The sequence below is a fragment of the Pan troglodytes genome, chromosome 23, assembly GCF_028858775.2.
Source record: "Pan troglodytes isolate AG18354 chromosome 23, NHGRI_mPanTro3-v2.0_pri, whole genome shotgun sequence".
NCBI lineage: Eukaryota > Metazoa > Chordata > Mammalia > Primates > Hominidae > Pan > Pan troglodytes.
In genome coordinates, this window is record NC_086016.1 from 43,908,431 (window position 1) to 43,931,722 (window position 23,292).

At 57.6% G+C, this 23,292-nt stretch overlaps 1 protein-coding gene across 4 annotated transcripts; it reads right to left on the minus strand.

Annotated features, from left to right (window-relative positions):
• Positions 1-6,549: 6,549 nt before the first annotated feature.
• Positions 6,550-11,595, minus strand: TNFRSF13C (TNF receptor superfamily member 13C). Of its 4 annotated transcripts, none has more exons than XR_010156036.1 (4): positions 11,169-11,595; positions 10,632-10,946; positions 9,676-10,085; positions 6,550-8,447 (listed from the first exon to the last, which is right to left on the minus strand). XR_010156036.1 is itself a non-coding variant. In XM_063807954.1 (3 exons), exons 1-3 carry the CDS (start codon positions 11,302-11,304, stop codon positions 9,898-9,900), a joined length of 639 nt encoding a protein of 212 aa, XP_063664024.1. In that variant the 5' UTR covers positions 11,305-11,595; the 3' UTR covers positions 6,550-9,897. The 4 variants fall into 4 exon arrangements, 2 of the variants coding, with proteins under 2 accessions (XP_063664024.1, XP_016794787.1); XR_010156037.1 differs by having other exon boundaries at positions 10,632-10,862; positions 11,169-11,446; XM_063807954.1 differs by having other exon boundaries at positions 6,550-10,085.
• Positions 11,596-23,292: the final 11,697 nt, after the last annotated feature.

Genomic DNA, 23,292 nt, shown 5'->3' on the forward strand with positions numbered 1-23,292 from the left:
TCTGATCATAACATAAGGAGGGCCCCTTCCCCTCTCGGCGCCTCAATTTTCCCACCTGTCAAATGGGAAGGACTTCCCCTGGCAGCGCCGCTTCAGAGGGCCAAGGATTTACCCCACGGCGCGAGCCCAGTTCCAGAACCCCTCGAACGCTGGGCTGGGGTCCAGGGATGTCCCCATCCCTGCGTCGATGGGCACGGCTTGGCTGACGCACTTCCGCGATCTGCTCCCTCCCCAGGTGTGAGGAGAGGGGGATTGGGCTCGCCCCTGCCCTGGAAAAGGAAAGCCTGGAAAAGGAAGACCTCCGCCCTGCGCCGACCCGCAGGTCCTTTCACAAACCGAGGGGTAGGGTGTGGGGGCCCTAAGGAGCCCGGACCCGGTCCCAGCACGGCCCAGTGGTGTTTTCGGGGTTGAGTTGAACTGGAGAAGGTCCTGGTGCTTGGCTTCTCCCTGCCTCAGTATCTCATCTTAACATCAAAGACTCTTCCTGGAGGGCAGACTCATAATCTGCTCCTTCCAGGAGATAGGGGTCGATATGGAACCTCCCTCTGTCCAGACGGAAACAGCAGGAGGGCAAGGACTGGGCGTGCAATTCACCCAGTGTGCAGCTCAGGCCTCTGTCGGCATTTGCTGAATGAATAAATGAATGAAAGGACTCCAGCGCCTAGTTTCTGTGAGATGAAACATTTGGGGCTCCCTAGGGTCCCTCCTGGTCCCCTTTCCATCCGTCCTTCACTCAGCAACTGGGACCAGCTTATGAAAGTGGAGAAGGTGGGGGAGAAGAAGAGGAAGGATTTACATTTTAAGGAGGATCAAGTCTGTTGCCTGACATGAGGGGCTGACAGGCTAATTTCAGGTATTAATGGGTTCAGACAGGAAGAGGAGGTGACCTCCCCACTCAGAGCTTCTCCTTGTGCCCTGGCCAAAGACAGCCTGCTCCCTCCACCTACACACACACATGTGCACACACATGTACACACACTTCCCATCCAGCCCCGAAAACCCACCCTCATTAAAGGACCCCTTATTACCAGTTTAGAAGAAAAAACACAGATGAACAAAGGAATTAAATGAAATTGCTTTAATCCCATGTCCAGAGACAACCACACTAAAATATGCCACATTTACATGCTGGATTGTAACTGGTTTGTGGTTTACTTTTTGCCATCCTTAAACTTTTCGTTTGGCTGGGGGCAGTGGCTCGCGCCTGTAATCCCAACACTTTGGGAGGCTGAGGCAGGTGGATCATGAGGTCAGGAGTTGGAGACCAGCCTGACCAACATGGTGAAACCCCACCTCTACTAAAAATACAAAATTAGCTGGGCATGGTGGCATATGCCTGTAATCCCAGCTACTCGGAAGGCTGAGGCCAGAGAATCGCTTGAACCTGGGAGGCAGAGTTTGCAGTGAGCCGAGATCACACCATTGCCCTCCAGCCTGGGCAACAGATTGAGACTCCGTCTTAAAAAAAAAACAAAAAAAAACCTTCTCATTTGTGATTCTTCTCAGAGCTTCTGAGCTCTACTTTCTGGAGCGTCCTTTCCTGCTTCCTTTCCTTAGGGCCATTCCTAGAAATAGAATCCGTGGCACAACCCGTACCACTGGTATTGAAGTCCCCACCGCCCTCTGCCCACTGCCCTGGAGGCTGCAGGAGCTTTGAGGGGGGCCACTTCTCCCACCTTTCCCACCCGTTGCTGGGCACTGGGTTGAAAGAGGCTTGTCTCTGCGCCCTTGGAACTGGGGCCTCTTCCAAGTTAGAGTGACCCTGCTGGGTCAGAGCAAGTCTCCCAGTGCTCCCCCTTCCTGGACACCCTCCTGCCCCCACTGTCCTGGCACTGGGTGCTTTCCTCATGTTGACCCCATCAGGCCTTCAAATACATATACATAGTGACAGTCATTTGTCCAATGAAGGAAGTGGATTCCAGCCCCTCCCAGGGACTGATGTCCAACCCCCAACACCACCCCCCACCAAACACACACACACACCTTCCTCCCCGTCTCAATCTGATTCAGTGGTCAGCCAGCAGCCATAGGTAACCATAACTACTGGGTCTGTGCCAGGCACTGGATACCCTCTTCTCTCCATGGGAACACCTGGCCGCGAGGAGTAAGTGGAGCAGGAGAGGGCAGCTGTAAACACAGAGCCCAGCTGACCCTGACTGGCTGAGTCCTGGGATCTGATCGCCCATTCAGCTGACACTGCCCCAGGTGCCTGGCCATGTGCCGGGTGAGGGGATCTGGAGATAGAGCAGCCCGGCCGAGGAGTGACCCCTTTGCCCTGGACCCCGGGGTCTCTCACCCCATCAAGGCTCCAGGGCACCCACCCCTTATCTCTTCTGCCTGCCCCCCTCCACTACCACTAAGCCTGTGTCACCAAAACTCATCCATTGATCCAGGCTTAAAATAACCCCTGGCATCTGCAGCGAGCCCCGCGGGGCGGGCAGAGGAGCTGAGTCCCTGCTCCTGAAGGGCACCCGCCCCGCCCCCAGCTCCCAATGCTGGCAGCTCGAGTGTGCGGGTGTCTGCGCATGTTTGGGTGACAGCAAGAGTGTGCATGTCTGGGGCTAGCATGACTATGAGGGCCTTCCCTGCACGGTGGGCATGTGTGTGCACACGTGTTTGTCAGCATACATGCTCCTGTGCACGAACAGCCTTCCTCCATGTCCAGCCCTCACCTGGTGCTCAGTTCTGGCTGGGGAAGGCTGGGGGCCCTGAGAGGTGTGGACATGACAAACAGCCTGTGCTGGGCCTCAGTGTCCCCATTTTAGGTGGTGGGTGACCAGTCTGCCAGCTCTGCTGAGCCCTGGGAAAGGTCTGGGATTTCCTAGAGAGAAACTCAAGACTCAGAGAGAGGAAGTGACTTGCTGTGACTGGCACACAGCCAGGAAGGGCAGGGTCTGGCCTGGAACCTGCACTATGAGTCCCGAATCCACATTATGGCCAGTTCAGCACACCCGGGAGGCACTCCTACCCCGCGACAGGGCCCTTGCCAACACCTGACCCAGGCTCACTTGCCCCGTCTGGACACGCAGGCTGCCCTCTCTTCCTGGAACCCCTTTCCAGCCCCACATGCCCAGAGTTTCTAGGTTTTATTTATTTATTTATTTATTTATTTATGAAACGGAGTCTCTCTCTGTTGCCCAGGCTGGAGTGCAGTGGTGTGATCTCGGCTCACTGCAACCTCTGCCTCCTGGATTCAACCAATTCTCCCGAGTAGCTGGGATTTATAGGGACCCGCCACCATGCCTGGCTAATTTTTGTTTTGTTTTGTTTTGAGACGGAGTCTCACACTGTCGCCCAGCTGGAGTCCAGTGGCGCGATCTTGGCTCACTCCAACCTCCGCCTCCCGGGTTCAAGCGATTCTCCTGCCTCAGCCTCCAGAGTTGCTGAGATTACAGGTGCACGCCACCACGCCTGGCTAATTTTTGTAATGTTTAGTAGAGACAGGGTTTCACCATATTGATCAGGCGGGTCGTGAACTCCTGACCTCAGGTGATCCGCCCGCCTCGGCCTCCCAAAATTCTGGGATTACAGGCGTGAGCCACGGGGCCCGGCCTAATTTTTGTATTTTTAGTAGAGACGGGGGTTTCACCATGTTGGCAGGGCTGGTCTCGAACTCCTGACTTCAAGTTATCAGCCCGCTTTGGCTTCCCAAAGTGCTAGGATTACAGGTGCGAGCCACTGCGCCCAGCCTTTATCCTTTATTTTGGAGCCAGGCTGACCGGGTTGGAATTCCTGCTCTTCAGGGCCATTCAACCTTTCTAGGCCTCAGTTTTGTCATCTGCAAGATGGGCTACCAGCATTTCGGCAGGGTTACAGGGAGAAGCAGTGGGCCCCAGAGACACTGAAGCCAGGCTGAGAAGACCGTGACCGCGGATGCCACCCACAAGCCTCCAAGGCCTCATTCCTAAGCTAATTTCACTTCCATTTCCTCAATGATGCAGTTACCCAAGAAGCAGAGGCTCTTGGGGACTCTGGGCTCCCTGCTGGTGCAAATGCCGATACCAGGAGGGGTTCTGGAGGGAGGGCCCACGGCTGTCTTTGTCTCCCGCGAGGCAACTCTGACTCAGGCTCCAGCTGCCCGTGGGAGGGAGGGGGCGCCCGGGCTCCTGAGGTCGCCAGGGAGCGGCGGGACTGGGAGGCTCCAAAGCCCTCAGTGTACGTGCGAATCCGGAGCGGACACCGAGACCTTAGCGCGGGAACCAAGAGAGGACAGAGCTCCACGGAGGCCACAGCGCGTGCACAGGGACAGGTGCGCCCTCCCCGGCAGCCCCCCTGCTCCTCGGTCACAGTTCCGCGCGGAGGCGTCTTGCGCCCTCTCCCCTGAGCCTCGCCCTTGAGTCGGGGCCGTGGGCCGCATCCAGGCCCCCAGGGCTCGGGATGCGCGTGAGGACCCGGACTCCCGAGGGCGCAGAGGTCGGGAGCCCGAAGCAGGCGCCCTTGGCCTTGGTCCCGCCCCTTATCCGGTCCCAAGCTTTTTCCTCGCCCCTTGGCCTTGACCCCACCCCTTAGGCATGCCGCTGGCCCCGCCCCTTTCCGGCCACCTTGAGGCTTGGGGTCCCTCAGCCCCGCCTCTCTTCTTGACCCCGCCCCTTGGCCGCACCCCCTACCCCCGCCCCACGTCCAAATCTCCCGGGGCCGGTGGTGGCCGGGGCTGACGGCGGAAGCCGCGCAGAGACTCGCTTGCCCCGAAGTCGCTGGATTCGGGCCTGGATCCCAGATTATCCGCAGCCTAGGGGAGTGGAGAGATGCCCAAGGTTCCTCTGGGTCCCGGGACCCCAGTAGCGTCCCTCCCCCCGTCCCCGACGCCAACCACTGAGCGCCCTTCGGAGTCCCGGGAGGAAAGCGTAGGGGCGGGGAACTCTGGCATCTCTTTCCTCCCGGTTGCTCCCCGACTCTGCCCCGCTATTCCGCTATTTGGGGCAGTCGTTTCTACCGCATCCCCATTCTCTCCCCACCCTCGGGTCATGAGGGCAGGACCAGGCCTGCTCACACCTCCCTGCTGGGGGCGTTCCCTGGCTCTAGCAGGGGTCCCTCTGTCCCTACATGCCACAGGACCTCTTCAATCTCCAAGGACAGCTGCGTGGGCCTCAAGAGCCCCATTTTGCAGATGGGAAGAGGGGCCCAGAGAGTTGAGGCCCAGTGAGATGCTACCAGCTTGCAGGGATAGTGCTGTGTTGAGCCATCCCTGCTGAAACGAAAGTGGGGGGTCAGGCCTTCCTCCCTGGCCTCACCAGCTGGGCCTCCCCAACCCCTCCTGGAGCCCCCAGCCTCTGGCTACCAGGCAGGAAGTGAAAGGGGCCTGCAGGAAGCCCCAGGAGGAAGCGAGACTTCAGCCAGGCCTGCCCCCACCGGCCAGGGCCCTGGGGACCTGGTGGGAATCAGACCCTCCTTCAGGAAAAGCTGGCCCAAAACACAGGCTCAGAGAGAGGCCTTTTCCCTTCAGTTCCCACCCACAAAACGGCGCTTCCAGAGTCTGTCTGGGATCCCTCTTATCAAAATGAGAGAACAGTTGGGGAGAAAATCTGAGTAGTGATGAAACCAGGGAGTGGGGCCTGGCATCAGTCCCCAAGTTCTCCGCTCCCAAGGAGGGGGTCCGGGCCAATGACATTCTGCTGGGCAGGCATGGCCGCCAAGCGCAGGAGCCCAGGGTTCGCCCAGCTCCACCACCCACCTGTTGTATCTTGGGCCGGATCCCATTACCTCACAGGGCCTCTCTTTTCCTATCTGCAAACTGGACCATATAATCCCTCCTCATGGATGTGAAATGGTCTAGATTTTCAGGAGAAAATTTGGACCAACAGGGACCTTTAAAAAGGTCAAGGCTGGGCCGGGCACGGTGGCTCATGCCTGTAATCCCAGCACTTTGGGAGGCCGAGGTGGATGGATCATGAGGTCAGGAGATCAAGACCATCCTGGCTAATATGGTGAAACCCTGTCTCTAGTAAAAATACAAAAAAATTAGCCAGGCGTGGTGGCGGGCGCCTGTAGTCCCAGCTACTCAGGAGGCTGAGGCAGGAGAATGGCGTGAACCCGGGAGGCAGAGTTTGCAGTGAGCCGAGATTGCACCACTGCACCCCAACCTGGGCGACAGAGCGAGACTCCGTCTCAAAAAAAAAAAAAACAAAAAGATCAAGGCTGGCTGGGCGCGGTGGCTCATGCCTGTAATCCCAGCACTTTGGGAGGCCAAGGCGGACAGATCACCTGAGGTCGGGAGTTTGAGACCAGCCTGGCCAACATGGAGAAACCTCATCTCTACTAAAAGTACAAAATTAGCTGAGTGTGGTAGTGCATGCCTGTAATCCCAGCTACTCGGGAGGCTGAGGCAGGAGAATTGCTTGAACCTGGGAGGAGGAGGTTGTGGTGAGCCGAGATTGCACCATTGCACTCCAGCCTGGGCAACAAGAGTGAAACTCCGTCTCAAAAAAAAAAAAAAAAGTCAAGGCCTTTGGCACAACAACTGTGCTGGGAAACAGAGACTCCTGCACAGGCGCATGTGGCCTGTGCCGTCTTGGCCACAACAGCAAAAACCAAAGTATCCAAATGCCCAGGTGGAAAACCTTACCATGTTGAAAACTTTATTGTGGAGTCTCTAAAGAGAGAGAAACTTACCAAATATTAATATAATGGTCAAGACATGAATTTGTATGTATAGAATGATTACAATTATGTAGAAAAATACACCACACACTCGAGGCCTGGGGTTACTGGACACGGGTCATTTCTTCCCTGACTACATCATGGATTCCGGTCCAGAACTTCCAGATTGTCTACAAAATGCCTATCTTCATTTTTTTCACAAAAAAAATTTAAACAAACACAAACACCCCACCCCCCTCCTCCAGGTGCTCTTATGAAGATCAAATGAGGTATTGATGTGACGGCTCTGGGTCTCAGTTTCCTCGTCTGTTAAATGCATATGAGAATTATCTAAGGTTCCTTCCTGCCCTTCTCTGGGGACCACAGGCCGGGAGGAGAACCTTGCATACAACCCCTCATTTTTCAGAAGAAAAAACTGAGAACTCAGGGGAAACTTCCTACCGGCTGGCGGGGCCAGCTGGGACAGAGAGATGCCCAAGGTTTGCATGTCTGAGCCCCAGAGGGGTTTCACCCACCCTCGGGGTTTTCACCTGCTGAGCTAACCCTGGCTGTAGCAAAAGATGGGGTGGGAGATGGGGGTGTCCAGGAGAAGATGGGGTGGGGGAGATGGGGTGGCCAGGAGAAGATGGGGTGGCCAGGAGAAGATGGGGTGGGAGATGGGGTGGCCAGGAGAAGATGGGGTGGGAGACGGGGTGTCCAAGAGAAGATGGGGTGGGAGATGGGGTGGCCAGGAGAAGATGGGGTGGGAGCTGGGGTGGCCAGGAGAAGATGGGGTGGGGCAGATGGGGTGGCCAGGAGCAGCTCAGACTCCCCCAACTCCAGATGGAAGGGGAGTGGATGGCTGGGCCCATGTGGGCCTGACCCCACCAAACCTCTCCCACACCTACTGCTTGTCACTTGACCTCACCCTGTCACCTGGCTCCCTGGGGGCAGGGGCATCTGAGATGGGTTCATGGAGCAAATAGCCAGGCAGAGACCTGGATGTGAGTGGCCACTGTCTTCCAAGCTGGGCACACAACAGGTCCTTGGGACAGGAAGCACTGAGTCCAGAGGCCTGGCAAGGGACAGGAGGGGCAGGAGAAGCAGGGGTCTACAGGTGGCTCTGGTGGCAGCTCAGGGGGAGGCAGGCAGAAAACATCTGATGCACAGAACAGAACATGCCCAGGGCCCAAGAGTGCAAAAACAGCACCCAGAACTCCACCTTCTGACTCCTAGTCCAGTGCTCCCTTCCAAAGATGCTAAGCTGCAACAAGTTCCAAGGAAGCTGCCCAGGGCGAAGTCCAGGTCAGGAGGTTCTGACCCTGTGCAGGAGGGCAGGTAGGAGGCAGCTGACTGAGTGCACAGTGTCGTCCAGGAGTGGAAAGAGATGGTCTTGTCCCCAGACCCCAGAGCAAGGAACACCATTGTAAGAGGAGGGAGCAGCTTCCACTGTGACGGTGGGTGACCAGGGGGCTGGCACAGGATGGCCAAATAAGCCCAGCACTGGGGGGCCAGTGCTTCAAGGGAACAAGCCAGAGAGAGAAGGGAGTTCAAGGGACCTCATGTCCACCTGGTTCAAGGTCACACGCCTGCCCTGGCCTCTACACAAAGGAGCCTCCTGTAGGTCCCAGCCCTTCCATGTTTATGGCTAAATGTGCTGTGTCTTGGAGCAGCTGGAACCCCAGGTGGACCCTGAGAGAGCTACCTGCCAGCATGTTCCTTCAGCTCGAGTTTGGAGTCCAGCCCTGGAGGCTGCGCACCTCCTCCCAAATGCAGGCTTGTGGCTCTGGAAGCTGCCACTGGGGTCAAAATGGCATCTTAGGTTCTGGCAGATTGGGCCAATCTCAGGGTTGACCCTGGGGTACAGATACCTGAGAATCAGCAAAATCCAGCTCAATCTTTTCTCCTTTGTTATTTCTTAAAATAATCTTGTACTAAATCCCAAAGCAAGCGAACCCATGAATTGATTATTCACTGCTGCCATTTGCATCAGTTTAAAAGCAGGACGGCTCTGAGGGCAGGTATTAAAGAAATAGAGGCCAGGCCTGGCGCCTCCTGCCTATAATCCCAGCCCTTCGGGGAGGACTGCCTGAGGCCAGGAGTTTGAGACTGGCCTGGGCAACATACCGAGACCTCGTCTTAAAAAAAAAAGGCCAGCCACGGTGGCTCACGCCTGTAATCCCAGCACTTTGGGAGGCTGAGGCGGGCGGATCACGAGGTCAGGAGATCGAGACCATCCTGGCTAATACGGTGACACCCCGTCTCTACTAAAAATACAAAAAAAATTAGCCGGGCGTGATGGCGGGCGCCTATAGTCCCAGCTACTCAGGAGGCTCAGGCAGGAGAATGGCGTGAACCCAGGAGGCGGAGCTTGAAGTGAGCCGAAATTGCGTCACTGCACTCCAGCCTAGGCGACAGAGCGAGACTCTGTCTCAAAAAAAAAAAAAAAAAAAAAAAAAAAAAAAATTAGCTGGGCAAGGTGGAGCACCTGTAGTCCCAGCTACTCAGGAGGCTGAAGCAGAAAGATTGCTTGAGCCCAGGCTGCAATTAGCTGGGGACCCATCGTTGCACTCCAGCCTGCGTGATACAGCAAGACCCTGTCTCAAAAAAAACCAAAACACAAAACAAGGCCGGGCATGGTGGCTCATGCCTGTAATCCCAGCACTTTGGGAGGTCGAGCAGGGCGGATCACGAGGTCAGGAGATGGAGACCATCCTGGCCAACATGGTGAAATCCTGTCTCTACTAAAAATACAAAAATTAGCTGGCTGTGGTGGTGCGTGCCTGTAATCCCAGCTATTCGGGAGGCTGAGGCAGGAGAATCACTTGAACCAAGGAGTCGGAGGTTACAGTGAGGCGAGATCGCGCCACTGTACTCCAGCCTGGCGACAGAGCAAGACTCGTCTCAAAAAAAAAAAAAAAAAAAAAAAAAAAATCAAACAAACACAAAAAACCACCCAACTACAAATTAGGCATCCTCCCACTTGGTCTTTTTTCAGATTCATTTTGGCTTAATGGTGCCTTCCCCATTTTAAAAGCGGTCTTTTACTCATAGTGCCCCAGCCTTTTGAAGGCACAGGAACAGGAGCTGGGCTACCACCTTCAAGGGCTGTCAAAGATGGTGAGGTCTGAAGCCAAAGGCAAGCACACCAAACTCCATGGGGGCTGAATGCTGTGGTCTGTAGTGTCTGTGCTTCTGCAGGGTTAGCCTGGTCCCAGAAAGAGGGCATGTGCATGCTGGAGTGAAGAGCTGAATTTGATTTCCAAGCCCCTGGCTGGGGGTCGAGAGGGAGGGCAGGGGCCACCTCCTGCCGGCTCCCTGCTATTGTTGCTCAGGGCCGGCCGTCTTGGTGGTCACCAGTTCAGTGGAGCCCAGCTCTGTGGCTGGCACAGGGACACTGTGGCCAGGTGGGGTGGTTCCTGGGTCTTCCCCAGGAGGAGGCCAGGCAGGAGCTGTGGCATCAGAGATTGCCGGAGACAGAATGATGACCTTGTCCAGGGGCTCTGGGGCTGCAGGCAGAGGGGGTAGAGGCTCCGTACTGGTTCACAGCCTTCCCTCCCTCCCCTAGAAGACTCCTCTGGAGGGGCAGTCCTCCGTCAAATGAAGCCCAATGCAGGGTGGGGAGGGGTGGCACCTGGCTGACCCTGAGTCCAGAGGCCTGGCCAGTGGGGAGCTGGCAGGGCAGGGAGGTGGGGAGCTGGGGCTCAGTCTGGCAAACTCTTCAGGGATTTATGGGGGAACCAAGCTCCGTTAGACTCCCAAAGGGCAGGACAGACTCCTCCCTCAGACGGGGCCCCCTTCCTGCAACCTGTCTCTTCCTCACACTGGGGTCTGTCAGGGCAGAGCTGTTCCTGGCTCCGACCAGGGTCTCAGGGGCAGGACTATGTCTCCCTCCCCAGCCTGAGCCCCTCAGCGCAAACTCTTTTCCGCTCTGTCTCCGTTTCCCCTTAAAGCCCTTCTCTCCCCCGCAGGGGCCATGCATCTCCCCCTAGACCGTCCCGACACCCCAGCCCCTGCGCCCCGCTCAGACTGGTGCCCCTACACACGGAACTCACCGTCCTTGTCTCCGTCGGGGGCCTCTGCGGAGGATGCGCCGCGAAGCCGCCGCTGTCGCCGCCTCCAGCTCACCAGACCCACCAGGACCAGCGCCAGGACCAGTGCCAGGCCCAGCAGCGCGGGGGCGCCAAAGAGCAGCCCGGGCAGGGGCAGCGCCGCCTCGCCGGCCCCCGCGCCCACCGACTCCTGCGGCTGCAGCGCCGTTCTGGGCGCAGGGCTGCTGGCCCCGGCTGCTTCGGGAGGGGACAGGGAGGGAGGCCAGGGGGCCGAGGGGAGGGAGGAGCGGGGACGGGGAGGGGCGGAGGGGGGCGAGGCTGGCCGGGGAGGGGAGGGACAGCCGGGGGGCGGTGGACAAGGGGAGGGAGAGAGGCGGCGGTGAGGGCCACGCGGTGATCGCGGGCCCCTCCAGGCCCTGCCCACAGGGTCCTTTCAGCCCTCGGCGCCCCCGGGGGTCGGGGCTCTGCCTGCGCCCTGGCGATCGGGGCCCCGTCCTCCCCGCGGCTGCCGGCGCCGCGCGCCCCGTGGGTCCCCCTTACCCGGTTTCGGCCGCGGCGTGCGCAGGAGCCCGCAGGCCACGCAGTGGCGGACCAGCAGGTCGAAGCACTCGGCCGGGACGCAGGGCGTGGGGGCTGGCGCGTCCCTGCCCCGCAGGCTCCGGGGCCCTCGCCTCATGGTGCCGACGCCGCCGCACAAGCTGCGGGGACTGGGGCTGAGCTGGGCTCCGGGGCCCTCGGGGAGGAAGCGGGGGGCGGGGGGAGCACTCTGCCCTGCCCCGCCCCCGCCTGCTGGGTGGGACCGAGCTCGCCTGGGGCCCCCCTTTCTTTTCTTTTTTTTTTTGAGACGGAGTCTCGCTCTGTCGCCCAGGCTGGAGTGCAATGGCGCTATCTCGGCTCACTGCAAGCTCTGCCTCCCGGGTTCAAACAATTCTCTGCCTCAGCCTCCCGAGTAGCTGAGATTGTAGGCACCCACTGCCACGCCCGGCTAATTTTTGTATTTTTAGTAGAGACGGGGTTTCACCATCTTGGTCAGACTGGTTTTGAACTCCTGACCTCGTGATCCACCTGCCTCGGCCTCCCAAAGTGCTAGGATTACAGGCGTGAGCCACCGCACCCGGCCTGGCCTCTCTTTCTACCTGTGGTTCCCCAATTCAGCCCCTCAACCAGCACCGCCTGGGTGGGCCCTCTGCTGGGTGCTGGGAGGTGTCTGGGGGCAGACCAGAGCCTCCTCTTGGGTAGGGAGGGGGATGGACCCCGCAGCCAGGACACAGACCCTGAGTGGTTCCTCTGCTCCGTCTAGCCAAAGCCGCTCCATGACCCTGGGTGCTCCCCTGCCATCTCCCCCAACCCACCTGTCTCCTCCTCTCTTCCTGCCCTTCCTGGACAGAGCTGCTTGGGGACATCAGACACCTGCTTTTTTTTTTTTTTTTTTTTGAAAAAGAGTCTGGCTCTGTGCAGTAGTGCAATCTCGGCTCACTGCAACCTCTGCCTCCCAGATTCAAGCGATTCTCCTGCCTCAGCCTCCCGAGTAACTGGGATTACAGGCATGCACCACCATGCCCGGCTAATTTTTGTATTTTTAGTAGAGATGGGGTTTCACCATTTGGCCAGGCTGGTCTCGAACTCCTGACCTCAGGTGATCCGCCCTCCTCGGCCTCCCAAAGTGCTGGGATTATAGGTGTGAAGCCACAGTGCCCAGCCTGACATCAGACACTTGTACCAGGCCCAAGTAGCATGTGGGTCTGCCCTGAGGGAATCTCACACTTGTGCTGATGGGGGAAGACAGCCTCGCAGCAAGGGCACCAGCTCATGTCATCCTGGAAGGTGGGCCGGAAGGCTTCATGGAGAGGGTGATGGTGAAGTGTTTGCCAGATGGACTGAGGTCTAGGGAGCAGATGGGGGTGAAGGCCAAAGGGGAGCAAAGGCTTGGAGGCCCAAACAGGAAGTCCAGGGAGTGCTGGGACCGAAAGGCTGGACTGGGGCCTTATCTAGCACATTAGGGAGCTTGGACTGTGGCTGGGGGACACGAGGGAGCCACTGGGGCTTTGTGCAGGGAGGACCCAGGAAGATCTGCCTATGAGCGAGGGAACTGTGACTGCAGTGGAGGGAAGCCCGCCCACACCTACTCCTTTTCTCCAGGGCTATGTGTCCTCTCCTGCTCACCTCTGTGTCTCACTGCGGGCCCCTCCTGTCTATCTCTGCTCCCCAGTGTTTGGGATCCCCAACTGTCTGTCACCCGTGTCTCTCTCAGACTGAGTCTCAGAAACACACACAAGCCCCTCCGCCCTCCTGGTCACATGCTACCCCCTCCCCAGGGCCAGGGCTGGAGGGAACTCTGGGAGCTCAGGGCTCAGCAGAGAGCATGGGGTTAAATGCCACACATGCCACCCAGACCCCTAAGCACTCAGGGCTGGGGAAGCACAGTGAGAGGAGAAACTCAGGGGCTGGGGAGGGAGCCTGGGGGCAGAGGGAGACCCTGAGCAGCAGCGAGGGGGAGGCAAACACTCCAGGCAGAGGGCGGCAGGGGCTAAGGCTTGGAGAGATGAAAGGGGAGCCTGAGCTGCTCTGGGGGCAGGCATGGCCACTGCCACAGGGGACGCTGGGAGGGAGGAGGGAGCATCCAGGCTGCAGATGGGCAGGGCACCAGTCCCGGGGCAGTACAGAACCTGGGGGTGTCTGGGTAGGAGGGAGATTCTGAGCTGTACCTGCAAGGGTCCCTCTCTCTGGCACTGTGGCCCACGTCCAGGGCAGGTGGCCCAGGGCAGGGGATGATGCAGCGGCTGGCCATGGAGTGAGGAGAGCAAGGCCGACCCCCAGGTTTCCAGCTTGGGAGACCCTGAAGGTTCACAAAGAACCCCAGTCAGCCAGCCCTGACTGGTGGGCGCTGGCCCACCCTCTCCATCCCCTGTACATGGGCCAGCAGCTCCCAGGCAGGAAGGTGTGGGCGGAGGGGAGTTGCAAAGGAGAAGTGGGGGTGGGGGCAGGTGTGGGTGAGCGTGGGTGTATGGTGATGTGGGGCTGGGGGCAGGTGTGGGTGAGCGTGGGTGTATGGTGATGTGGGGGTGGGGGCAGGTGTGGGTGAGCGTGGGTGTACGGTACAGGGATGGGGGACAGGACCCTGGAGGGGAGCCAGGGCAGGGAAGGCCTCTCTGTGAGGCAGAGAGGTGGGGACAAAGCCAGAAGACTGAGCCATAACCCTGCCACCCACATACACGTCCATCCATGTTGGTGCTGCTATTACCCATTAGTGAGGGCTGCAGAGGCCTGACTGAGTACCAGGCAGCTCATTTAGCCCTTGTGCCAGCCATGTGGGCAGACTGAGGCTTGTGGGAACCCAGGAACAGGGAACCTGTCCCTGGAGAGGGTGGCCCAGTGAGGCCAGAGTCGGGAGAATTTACAGGAGTTAGGAGGAGGGGGTCCGCCTGCCCCAGGTCTGCGTTTCACAGCAGAAGCACTGGCTGCTCTGACCCCCAGCAGAGACTCGAGGAGACTGCTCTCAAGGCCAGAGAGAGTGGGAGGGCTGGAGCCCACTGTCAGAGTTCCAGGGTCCCTCACCTTGGCCAGAGAGGGAGGCCAGCTGCTAAGAGCAGCAGACACAAATGAGACACCCACTCATGTGACACAAATGTTTGCTGGGCGCTCCCTATGTGCTGGGCCAGGTGCCGGGACAAAAGGCCTGCGGGATGCGTGTCTGTGTTGTGTGCAGGTGCCTGGCCTCACGTGAACCTTTCCACTTGGGCCTCCTAAATGGGGTGGGGGTGGGGGGCTGCAGCAGGCCCTGTGTCGCTACTTGGATGACAAAACAGTTAAGAAGAATTCACAATCAGACCAATGTGGGGAATGTTAGTTTACTCCTCAATGTATTCTTATTTCCCCGTGGCTTTTTTTTTTTTTTTTTTTTTTGAGACGGAGTCTCTCTCTGTCGCCCAGGCTGGAGTGCAGTGGCGCGATCTCTGCTCACTGCAAGCTCCGCCTCCCAGGTTCACGCCATTCTCCTGCCTCAGCCTCCCGAGTAGCTGGGACTACAGGCGCCCGCCACCATGCCCGGCAAATTTTTTGTATTTTTAGTAGAGATGGGGTTTCACCGTGTTAGCCAGGATGGTCTTGATCTCCTGACCTCGAGATCTGCCCGCCTCGCCCTCCCAAAGTGATGGGATTACAGACGTGAGCCACCGTGTCCCTTTTTTTTTTGAGACGGAGTCTGGCTCTGTCACCCAGGCTGGAGTGCAGTGGCGTGATCTCGGCTCACTGCAGCCTCTGCCTCCTGGGTTCAAGCCATTCTCCTGCTTCAGCCTCCCACGTAGCTGGGACTACAGGCACGGGCCACCATGCCTGGCTAAATTTAGTAGAAATGGGGTTTCACCATGCTAGCCGGGCTGGTCTTGAACTCCTGACCTCAAGTGATCCACCCACCTTGGCCAACACGCCTGGCCTAATTTCTTTTCTTTTTTTTTGAGATGGAGTTTCACTCTTATCGCCCAGGCTAGAATACAGCAGTGCGATCTCAGCTCACTGCAACACCCAACTCCCAGGTTCAAGCGATTCTCCTGCCTCAGCCTCCTGAGCACGTGGGATTACAGGCACCTGCCACCAGGCCCGGCTAATTTTTTGTATTTTTAGGAGAGGTGGGGTTTCGCCATGTTGGGGAGGCTAGTCTCAAACTCCTGACCTCAGGTGATCTGCCCACTTTGGCCTCCCAAAGTGCTGCGATTACAGGCATGAGCCACCACTCCTGGCCTAATTTCTTTATTCAAGTCTTTTTTTTTTTTTTTTTTTTGAGATGGAGTCTCGCTCTGTTGCCCAGGCTGGAATGCAATGGCACGATCTTGGCTCACTGCAACCTCCACCTCCTGGGTTCAAGCGATTCTCGTGCCTCAGCCACCCCAGTAGCTCGGATAACAGGCGCGTGCCACCATGCCCAGCTAACTTTTGCATTTTAGTAGAGACGGGGCTTCACCATGTTGGCCAGGCTGGTCTCGAACTCCTGGTCTCAAGCGACCTGCGCGCCTCGGCCTCCCAAAGTGCTGGGATTACAGGCGTGAGCCACTGCACCCGGCCACCATGCTCTACTTTTAATTCACGGGATACTCTTTTTAAAAAGATAATTTGGGCCTGGTGTGGTGGCTCATGCCTGTAATCCCAACACTTTGGGAGACCGAGGCGGGTGGATCACCAGAAGTCAGGAGTTTGAGACCAGCCTGGCCAACATGGTGAAACCCTCTCTCTATAAGAAATTAAAAAAAAAAAAAAAAAAAAATTAGCCGGGTGTCGTAGCTGGCGCCTGTAATCCCAGCTACTTGGGAGGCTGAGGCAGGAAGAATTGTTTGAACCCGGAAGCCAGAGGTTATAGTGAGCTGAGGTCGTGCCACTGCACTCCAGCCTGGCTGACAGAGCGAGACCCCATCTCAGAAAAAAAAAAATAATAATAAAATAACAAGATAATTTGGGGTCTTCAGAGAGAAGGGGGTTTCTGTCGATTTTTGTGCCCCCAATTCTCCTGAAGACACCCTCACAAGGATCTGATGCAGGTACTATTAGGACATTTTCCAGATGAGAAAACAGAGGCTTTAAGGGGCAAGGGCCCTCTCAAGATGAGCCAGCAGATGGGAGGGGCCTGCCGGGGGTCTGTGTCCACCTGACTGTGAAGCATGGCCTGGGCCCTGCATGCTTCAGGGACGGGGTTGGGGAAAGTGAGAGCACTCTGGGGATGGGACAAGCACAGTGTCATGGGGAGCAGTCCTTGGGGACAGAGAGGCCCAGTCCCCCAGATCTGGATGTGAAACTGCTCTGGGGCCTGGGATGCACTCTGTACTTCAAAATCAGTTTTCGTTGTAATTATGCAGTAGTACCTGAACACGTGCTCAGGAAAAACCTGCAAACAATACAGAAGTCTATGAGTGACAAAGGGCGTTTCCCCACGGTCCCCAGAGGGAGTTTCTGTTTTCCCTTGGGAGCCTTTCTTCACTGCCTGGTTCTGTGCCTTTGCCCCCTCGTGTAGGTGTACACAGAAACAGCTTTTCCCGTGTTCCAGGAATGGGGTCAGCAGTGGAGATGGCTCTGCTGGCTGGGTTGGGCCTGCAGGGCTTCGAGTCAGCTCTCTTGGCTCCATTTTGTCTCATGACAGTGCCAGGACCACCCCTTGTGGTTATTTCCTTTCCCTTCTCCTGTATTTAAAAGCCCCCACAAACAAGTACAATGCTACAGAGTACCTCTTGCTGGGGCCAGGGGAAAGGATGCAGTGTCGTGGGCCTCGGTTCATTGGGAGAGGGCAGAGTGGCCACGGAATCAGCACAAAGTCCTGGCGAGTCCAGAGCAGTGTGACCCAGAGGTAGAGGCCTGGGAGTCCCCAGATCCCGTTCCTCCCTGAACCCACACCAGGGGAGGGCAGGTCACGCCCTTCCATGAAGCAGTCACAAATCCTTGCCTGGGTCTTCATGGGCTGGAGCTGCCTGTCCTCCAGCCCGCCACTCCATGCACACGTGCGCACACACGCGCGCTCCTGCACTCCACAGGGTCTGGCCAGGGCACCCCGGCCACTCTCAGCATGGCCCCGGGATAGAGGACATGGGCCCTCCATGTGAGACTAGAGGGCAGACCACAGCCCTTTAGCCACAGGGAGCAAAGCCCCCACCTCTTGGGGGCCAGGTGTGTGAAGTAGAGGGAGGCTGTAAGGCCAGGGTAGGCAAGGGGGAGAGGAACGGGGGCCCCCAGGGCCAACCTCCCAGGCCTTATTCAGGGTACCACACAGGAAGGCCCTTGTGAACGCAGAGGCCGACCCCTGCGCGGATGCCTCCCCGTCACTCGCCACTCACTCACTTAGCACCTACCAGGCACCAGGAGCTGTTTTGGGTTCTGGGGAAATAGCAGGGAAGCAGAGAGGAAACCCAAATGGGACACAACGTAGTGGGTGAGGAGGTAAGGAGTGCTGGGGAGAAAAAGTCAGAAGGGCAGGGTGCTCGAGGGTTATGGGTGCAATTTCAAACAGGGGAGTCAGAGAAGGCCTGGTGGATGGTGACCTCGGAACAGAGGACAGGGTGGAGCGATCCCCAAGGATGTCTGGGGGAAGCAGACAAGGCCCAGTGACCAGGAAAAGGGCTGTGCGCAAAGCATCTCCCTACCCGGCCGTCTCCTCCCTCAGCCCTGTGTGGGGCTAGCACGACTGGTCCCACTTTACAAAGAGGGAAAGCAGGCTAGAGTAAAGGGGCCCACCAGGCAGCCCCTGAGCCTGCCACACTACACACATCAGTGGGGTCCTCTTCCCGTGTGCGGACAGCGGCAGGGAGAGGGGGTGGGGGTGAGGCCCAGGGGTCTGTGTCCTCACAGGGAGGCTGGCCAAGCATTTGGAGGAGGAGGGCTGGGGGACCCCTTGGGCCTGGCCAGCTCGCAGGGGCCCCAAGTTCGGCTGGCATACCCTTTGATGGAAGAGGGCAGTCCAGGGAAGGCTGCCTCCTGTGCAGGTCCGGGGCTCTGGGAAGTACCCACCCACTCTCCCCAGGGAGCTGCCCTCAGCAGCCCCCAGTCCACAGCACCATACTCAGGTGGGACCCGCAGACTTAGGGTACACAGCCTGGCAGCCCACCCCACTGTCTCCCTCAGCCCCCAAGTGTGAGACATTCTTTCACAGAGACTCTCTGCCTATGTCCTTCTGACCCCAGGGTACACTGGAGGGAAGGGGCTAAGCCAACAGAACCTTCCAGAAAACGTCCCTTTGTGCTCGAGCCCTGCCAGCAGGCCTGGCCCAGCACCCCTGGTGTGTGTGGGTTGGGGGCAACTGTAACAGGGCCTTGTCTCAAGAACCCCACGGCTCTCCTCGCCCACCAGCCTGCCAGCCCGTACCGAGCCACTGTCTGTAGAGGGTGGAAGGGCTGGCATGGAGTCAGGCTCTTCAGTTTCTCTCCGAGCCTCACAAGACCTGAAAAGGGGGGCAGGCAGTGGGGCTTGGAGAGGGAAGTGGGCTGCCCCAAGTCACACTGCAGATCGGCCACAGACCCCAAGTCGGTGGGACTCGGAGGCTGCTCCTGTTCCCACTGCACCACTTCCCCTCTGCAGCTGGGCTGCTCCTGCCTCTGCTCACCGGGGGTGCAGGAGACACGGGGCCCAGGCTGCAGAACCCCTCCTTGCTAGGAAGGTCCTGCCTCCTTGGTAGGGATGGGAAACACCATCAGATTGAGGCCAGGACACTCGGGCCTGGACCGCTGGCCATGGAGAACGTGAACTCCCTGGGGTCCCAAGGACTGCTCACAGCCAGGTGGAATGAGGGGGACAAATGAGTGTGTGACCCCGAGTAAGCTCTACTCCTCTAAGAGTGGGGCCCAAACACCACCTTCCTTCCAGCTTATAAGAGCATAGACGGGGCAGCTTCCAGGCCCAGCTGAAGAGGCGCCGCTTCCAGTAGCCTTAGCCCCCCCATTCCCAGCCTGTAGGCCTAGGGGGTTCTTGCCCGCCTTCAACAACATCCTGCAATGACGACGTCATGACCATGGCCACCCTGAGGCATCTGAAATTTGTTTAAAGCTTTATGTTCAAAATAATGGGCTTGAGGCCAGGAATTTGAGACCAGCCTGGGCAGCATAGCAAGACCCCATCTCTAAATAAATACATAAAATAGTGGCTTCTTCATTGCCAGTCCTCAGCTAGCTAGGAAGAAAGGCATCGGTTAGCCTGGCGCCACGCTACAGCTGAGGAACTGAGGCTTGCCGAGGGTGAGTGACCTGCCTGAGGTCACGCCACCAAGCAAGCAGCCAAGCCCAGCCTCTCCCATCTCCCTCCACCTTACCTCAGTACCAAGCCCCAATTCCGGCACACACTGATCTTCCATTACTTCCCTCAGCCAAACTGTCTCCTGGACAATGTCACTGGGTCTCCAGATGGCGTGAAGCAACCCCACTCTCTGGCCACCCATCCCCCGCCTTCCAGGGACAGCAGGTCTGAGGGCACCTGCCTGCCATTTAAGTGTGGCTCAGCTCTGCTGTGAGGCAGGGGCAGGCCAGCCCCCAACTCTAGAGGGGAGGCCTCCTGGTTCCAGGGCCCCTGCCAAGCTCAGCTGGGAGCTGGCGGCAGTGACAGCACTGTGTTCCCCAGTGCTTGGAAGGTTCCCAGACTCTTGGCTGGAGAATGCGATGCCACTTCTCTTGTTAAATGGTACCAGGTGGCAAGGAAAATGTGGCACAAGGACCTGAGAGAGGTGCCCCATGCGGGCATGGAGGGGAGGGGGTGTGGGGGAAGGCCTCTCCTCCTGGTCGCCAGCAAAAAGTGACATCCCAGATCAGGCAGGCTGCATCCACACCGCCTTCCTCCCCTGCTTGGACACCCATTCCATCAGCCCCCCCAAAGACCTACTCTACCCTCCAGTTACCCTGCAAAGACACCCGTTCTGGCCAAGGACAGAAGGGCCAAAGACAAGGTCACTCTCTGGGAAGGCTGGCCTTCCGGGCTCTGCTGCTACTGCCCATCCCTTCAGGGACCAAAGTGAAGGTTCACCTCTAGCCTCTTCCTTCTGCCCTGGAGCCTCCCCTCCTCAAGCAGAGGCTGGCTTCCCCGACCAAGTGCCCGAGGGGCTTCTTGCTGCTGGCGAAGGCCTGCTCAGGCCCAGGGCCTGCACCACTCTGCTCCCACGCTAAGGGCCTCTGCCCTCGGGCCTATCCTGCCACCCCCTGCCCTCTCGCGATGCTGTGTTCTAGTGGTCCCATCCTGAGGCAGGAACCATGGCTTGCAGACTGCTGCTTTCTGGAGCACACGGGCTGTCTCCACCTTCTGTATTCCAGCTCAGGGCCTGCCCAGTGGAGATGCCCAAATCTTTTTTTTTTTTTGAGATGGAGTCTCTCTGTCACCTAGGCTGGAGTGCAGTGGTGCAATCTCAGCTCACTGCAACCTCTGCCTCCTGGTTTCAAGTGATTCTCCTGCCTCAGCCTCCCAAGTAGCTGGGATTACAGGTGCATGGCACCATGCTCGGCTAATTTTGTATTTTTAGTAAAGGCGGGGTTTCACCGTGTTACTCAGGCTGGTCTCGAACTCCTGACCTCAAGTGATCTGCCCACCGTGGCCTCCCAAAGTGTTGGGATTACAGGCGTGAGCCACTGTGCCTGGCCTCCAAACCTTTCTTCAAGGATTAGGCAGGCACACAGAAAAACTGGAGAGAAGCAGAGTGGGGCTGGCTCTGCTGCCAGTTAGCTGTGTGACTGTGACACACCTCCCATGACAACGGTCTGTTTCATGAACTGTGAATTGGGGAAACATCATCTACCTCACAGGTCTGCTGTGTGAGAAGAGCTCTGTGAAGCATGACGTGCCTGCAAATGTCGGGTGACATGTGGGGCCTCGACCGGAATCTACGTGGCTGAAGTCCTCAGCGGAGCCCAAGGGACTGCCAGGAAGTCAGCCAGGTGTCTACAAACCCTTACTGAGCACTAGGGGTGGGGCCTGAGCTAAGTTCCAGAAGGAACCTACAGAAAGGGGCAGATAGGGCCGCATCCCCGACACCTACAAGGAGTTAGAAGGCGGCCCACCCCTCAGTGAAGGGCATGGGCCCAGCTGCGATGGTGACATCAAAGCAGAGAGGCCTTAGGCCGGCCGCGGTGACTCACACCTGTAATCCCAGCACTTTGGGAGGCCAAGGGTGGCAGATCACGTGAGGTCAGGAGTTTGAGACCAGCCTGGCCAACATGGCGAAACCTGTGTCTACTAAAAATACAAAAATTAGCTGGGCATGGTGGCGTGCACCTGTAATCTCAGCTGCTCGGGAGGCTGAGGCAGGAGAATCACTTGAACCAGGGAGCAGAGGCTGCAGTGAGTTGAGATCACGCCACTGCACTCCAGCCTGGGCGACAGAGCAAGACTCCACACCCCACCAACCAAAAAAAAAAAGAAAAAAGCAGACAGGCCCCGAGGTGCTGGTGCAGTGCTGCCCAGGGCTTCAACTGGGGTCCATCCTGAGGCCTGAGGCTGGTGGGCATGCCCTGGCACGTGCAGGGTGAATGTGGGGAGAGCACTGTCATGTTCCAAGGGAGTCAGGACCTGGCTCTCTACGGGATTTCTAGAGTCCACTTCTGATGCCTCTACAATCTCCAATTAGACCCAAGGGAGAAGGAAAGCAACTGGCACTGTACAATCTCTCGCCATCAACCCCAAAACGAGACCTCCAGCCAGCTTTTCTCACTTCTTGCAAACTTCTGACAGTGGTGTAATTCCTAATTTGCACCAGTTTCTGAACTCCGCTGTGTGATTTCTTTTTTGGAGATAGAGTCTCGCTCTGCTGCCTGGGCTGAAGTGCAGTGGTACGATCTCAGCTCACTGCAACCTCCGCCTCCTGGGTTCAAGCAATTTTCCTGCCTCAGCCTCCCGAGTAGCTGGGACTATAGGCACAGACTGCCATGCCCGGCTAATTTTCTGTATTTTAGTGGAGACGGGGTTTCACCGTGTTGCCAGGCCAACCACAAACTCCTGAGCTCAGGCAATCCGCCCGCCTCGGCTTTCCATGTGATTTCAAATAGTTACTGTTCACTGAGTGCCTACCTAGCAAGGTGCAAGGCATTAACACATGTTATGAACACAGCAACCTACACGCAGGAATGGGGGGTCACACAGTCCCAGGCATGTCCATCATCTCATTCAATCCTCCCAACGTGACAAGGTGAGCAGAACCTCATCTCCATTCACATCTGAGAAAACAAGCTCCAAGAGGCAACAACCAGGTTCTATAATAGCAGGGCCAGGATGTGGAGTCTGATTGGCATAACGAGTCCAAGCTCCCCTTACCCCGCCCCACTCCTTTTTTTTTTTTTTTTGAGACAGAGTCTCGCTCTGTCGCCCAGGCTGGAGTGCAGTGGCGTGATCTCAGCTTACTGCAAGCTCCGCCTCCCAGGTTCATGCCGGTCTCCTGCCTCAGCCTCCCAAGTAGCTAGGACTACAGATGCCCGCCACCATGCCTGGCTAATTTGTTTGTATTTTTAGTAGAGGCAGAGTTTCACTGTTAGCCAGGATGGTCTCGATCTCCTGACCTCGTGATCTGCCCGCCTCGGCCTCCCAAAGTGCTGGAATTATAGGTGGGAACCACCGCACCCAGCATTTTTTTTTTTTTTTTTTTGAGACGGAGTCTCGCTCTGTTGCCCAGGCTGGAGTGCAGTGGTGTAATCTCGGTTCAACACCACCTCCGCCTCCCAGGTTCAAGTGATTCTCCTGCTTCAGCCTCCTGAGTAGTTGAGACTACAGGCCTGCATCACCATGCCTGGCTAATTTTTGTATTTTTAGTAGAGACAGGGTTTCACTATGTTGGCCAGGCTGGTCTCGCTTTTTTTTTTTTTTTTTTTTTTTTTGAGGTGGAGTCTCACTGTGTTGCCCAGGCTGGAGTGCAGTGGCACAGTCTCAGCTCACTGCAACCTCCGCCTCCCGGGTTCAAGTGATTCTCCTGCCTCAGCCTCCCGAGTAGCTGGGACTACAGGCGCCCACCACCACATCTGGCTAATTTTTGTATTTTTGTAGAGACAGGGATACACCATGTTGGCCAGGATGGTCTCGAATTCCTGACTTCAAGTGATCCACCCACCTCGGCCTCCCAAAGTGCTGGGATTACAGGCGTGAGCCTCTGCACCTGGCCCACCCTGCCCTACTCTTAATTGTTCTGAGTCAGTTTCCTCATCTACAAAGTCAAAGTGGTGAATGAGACCAG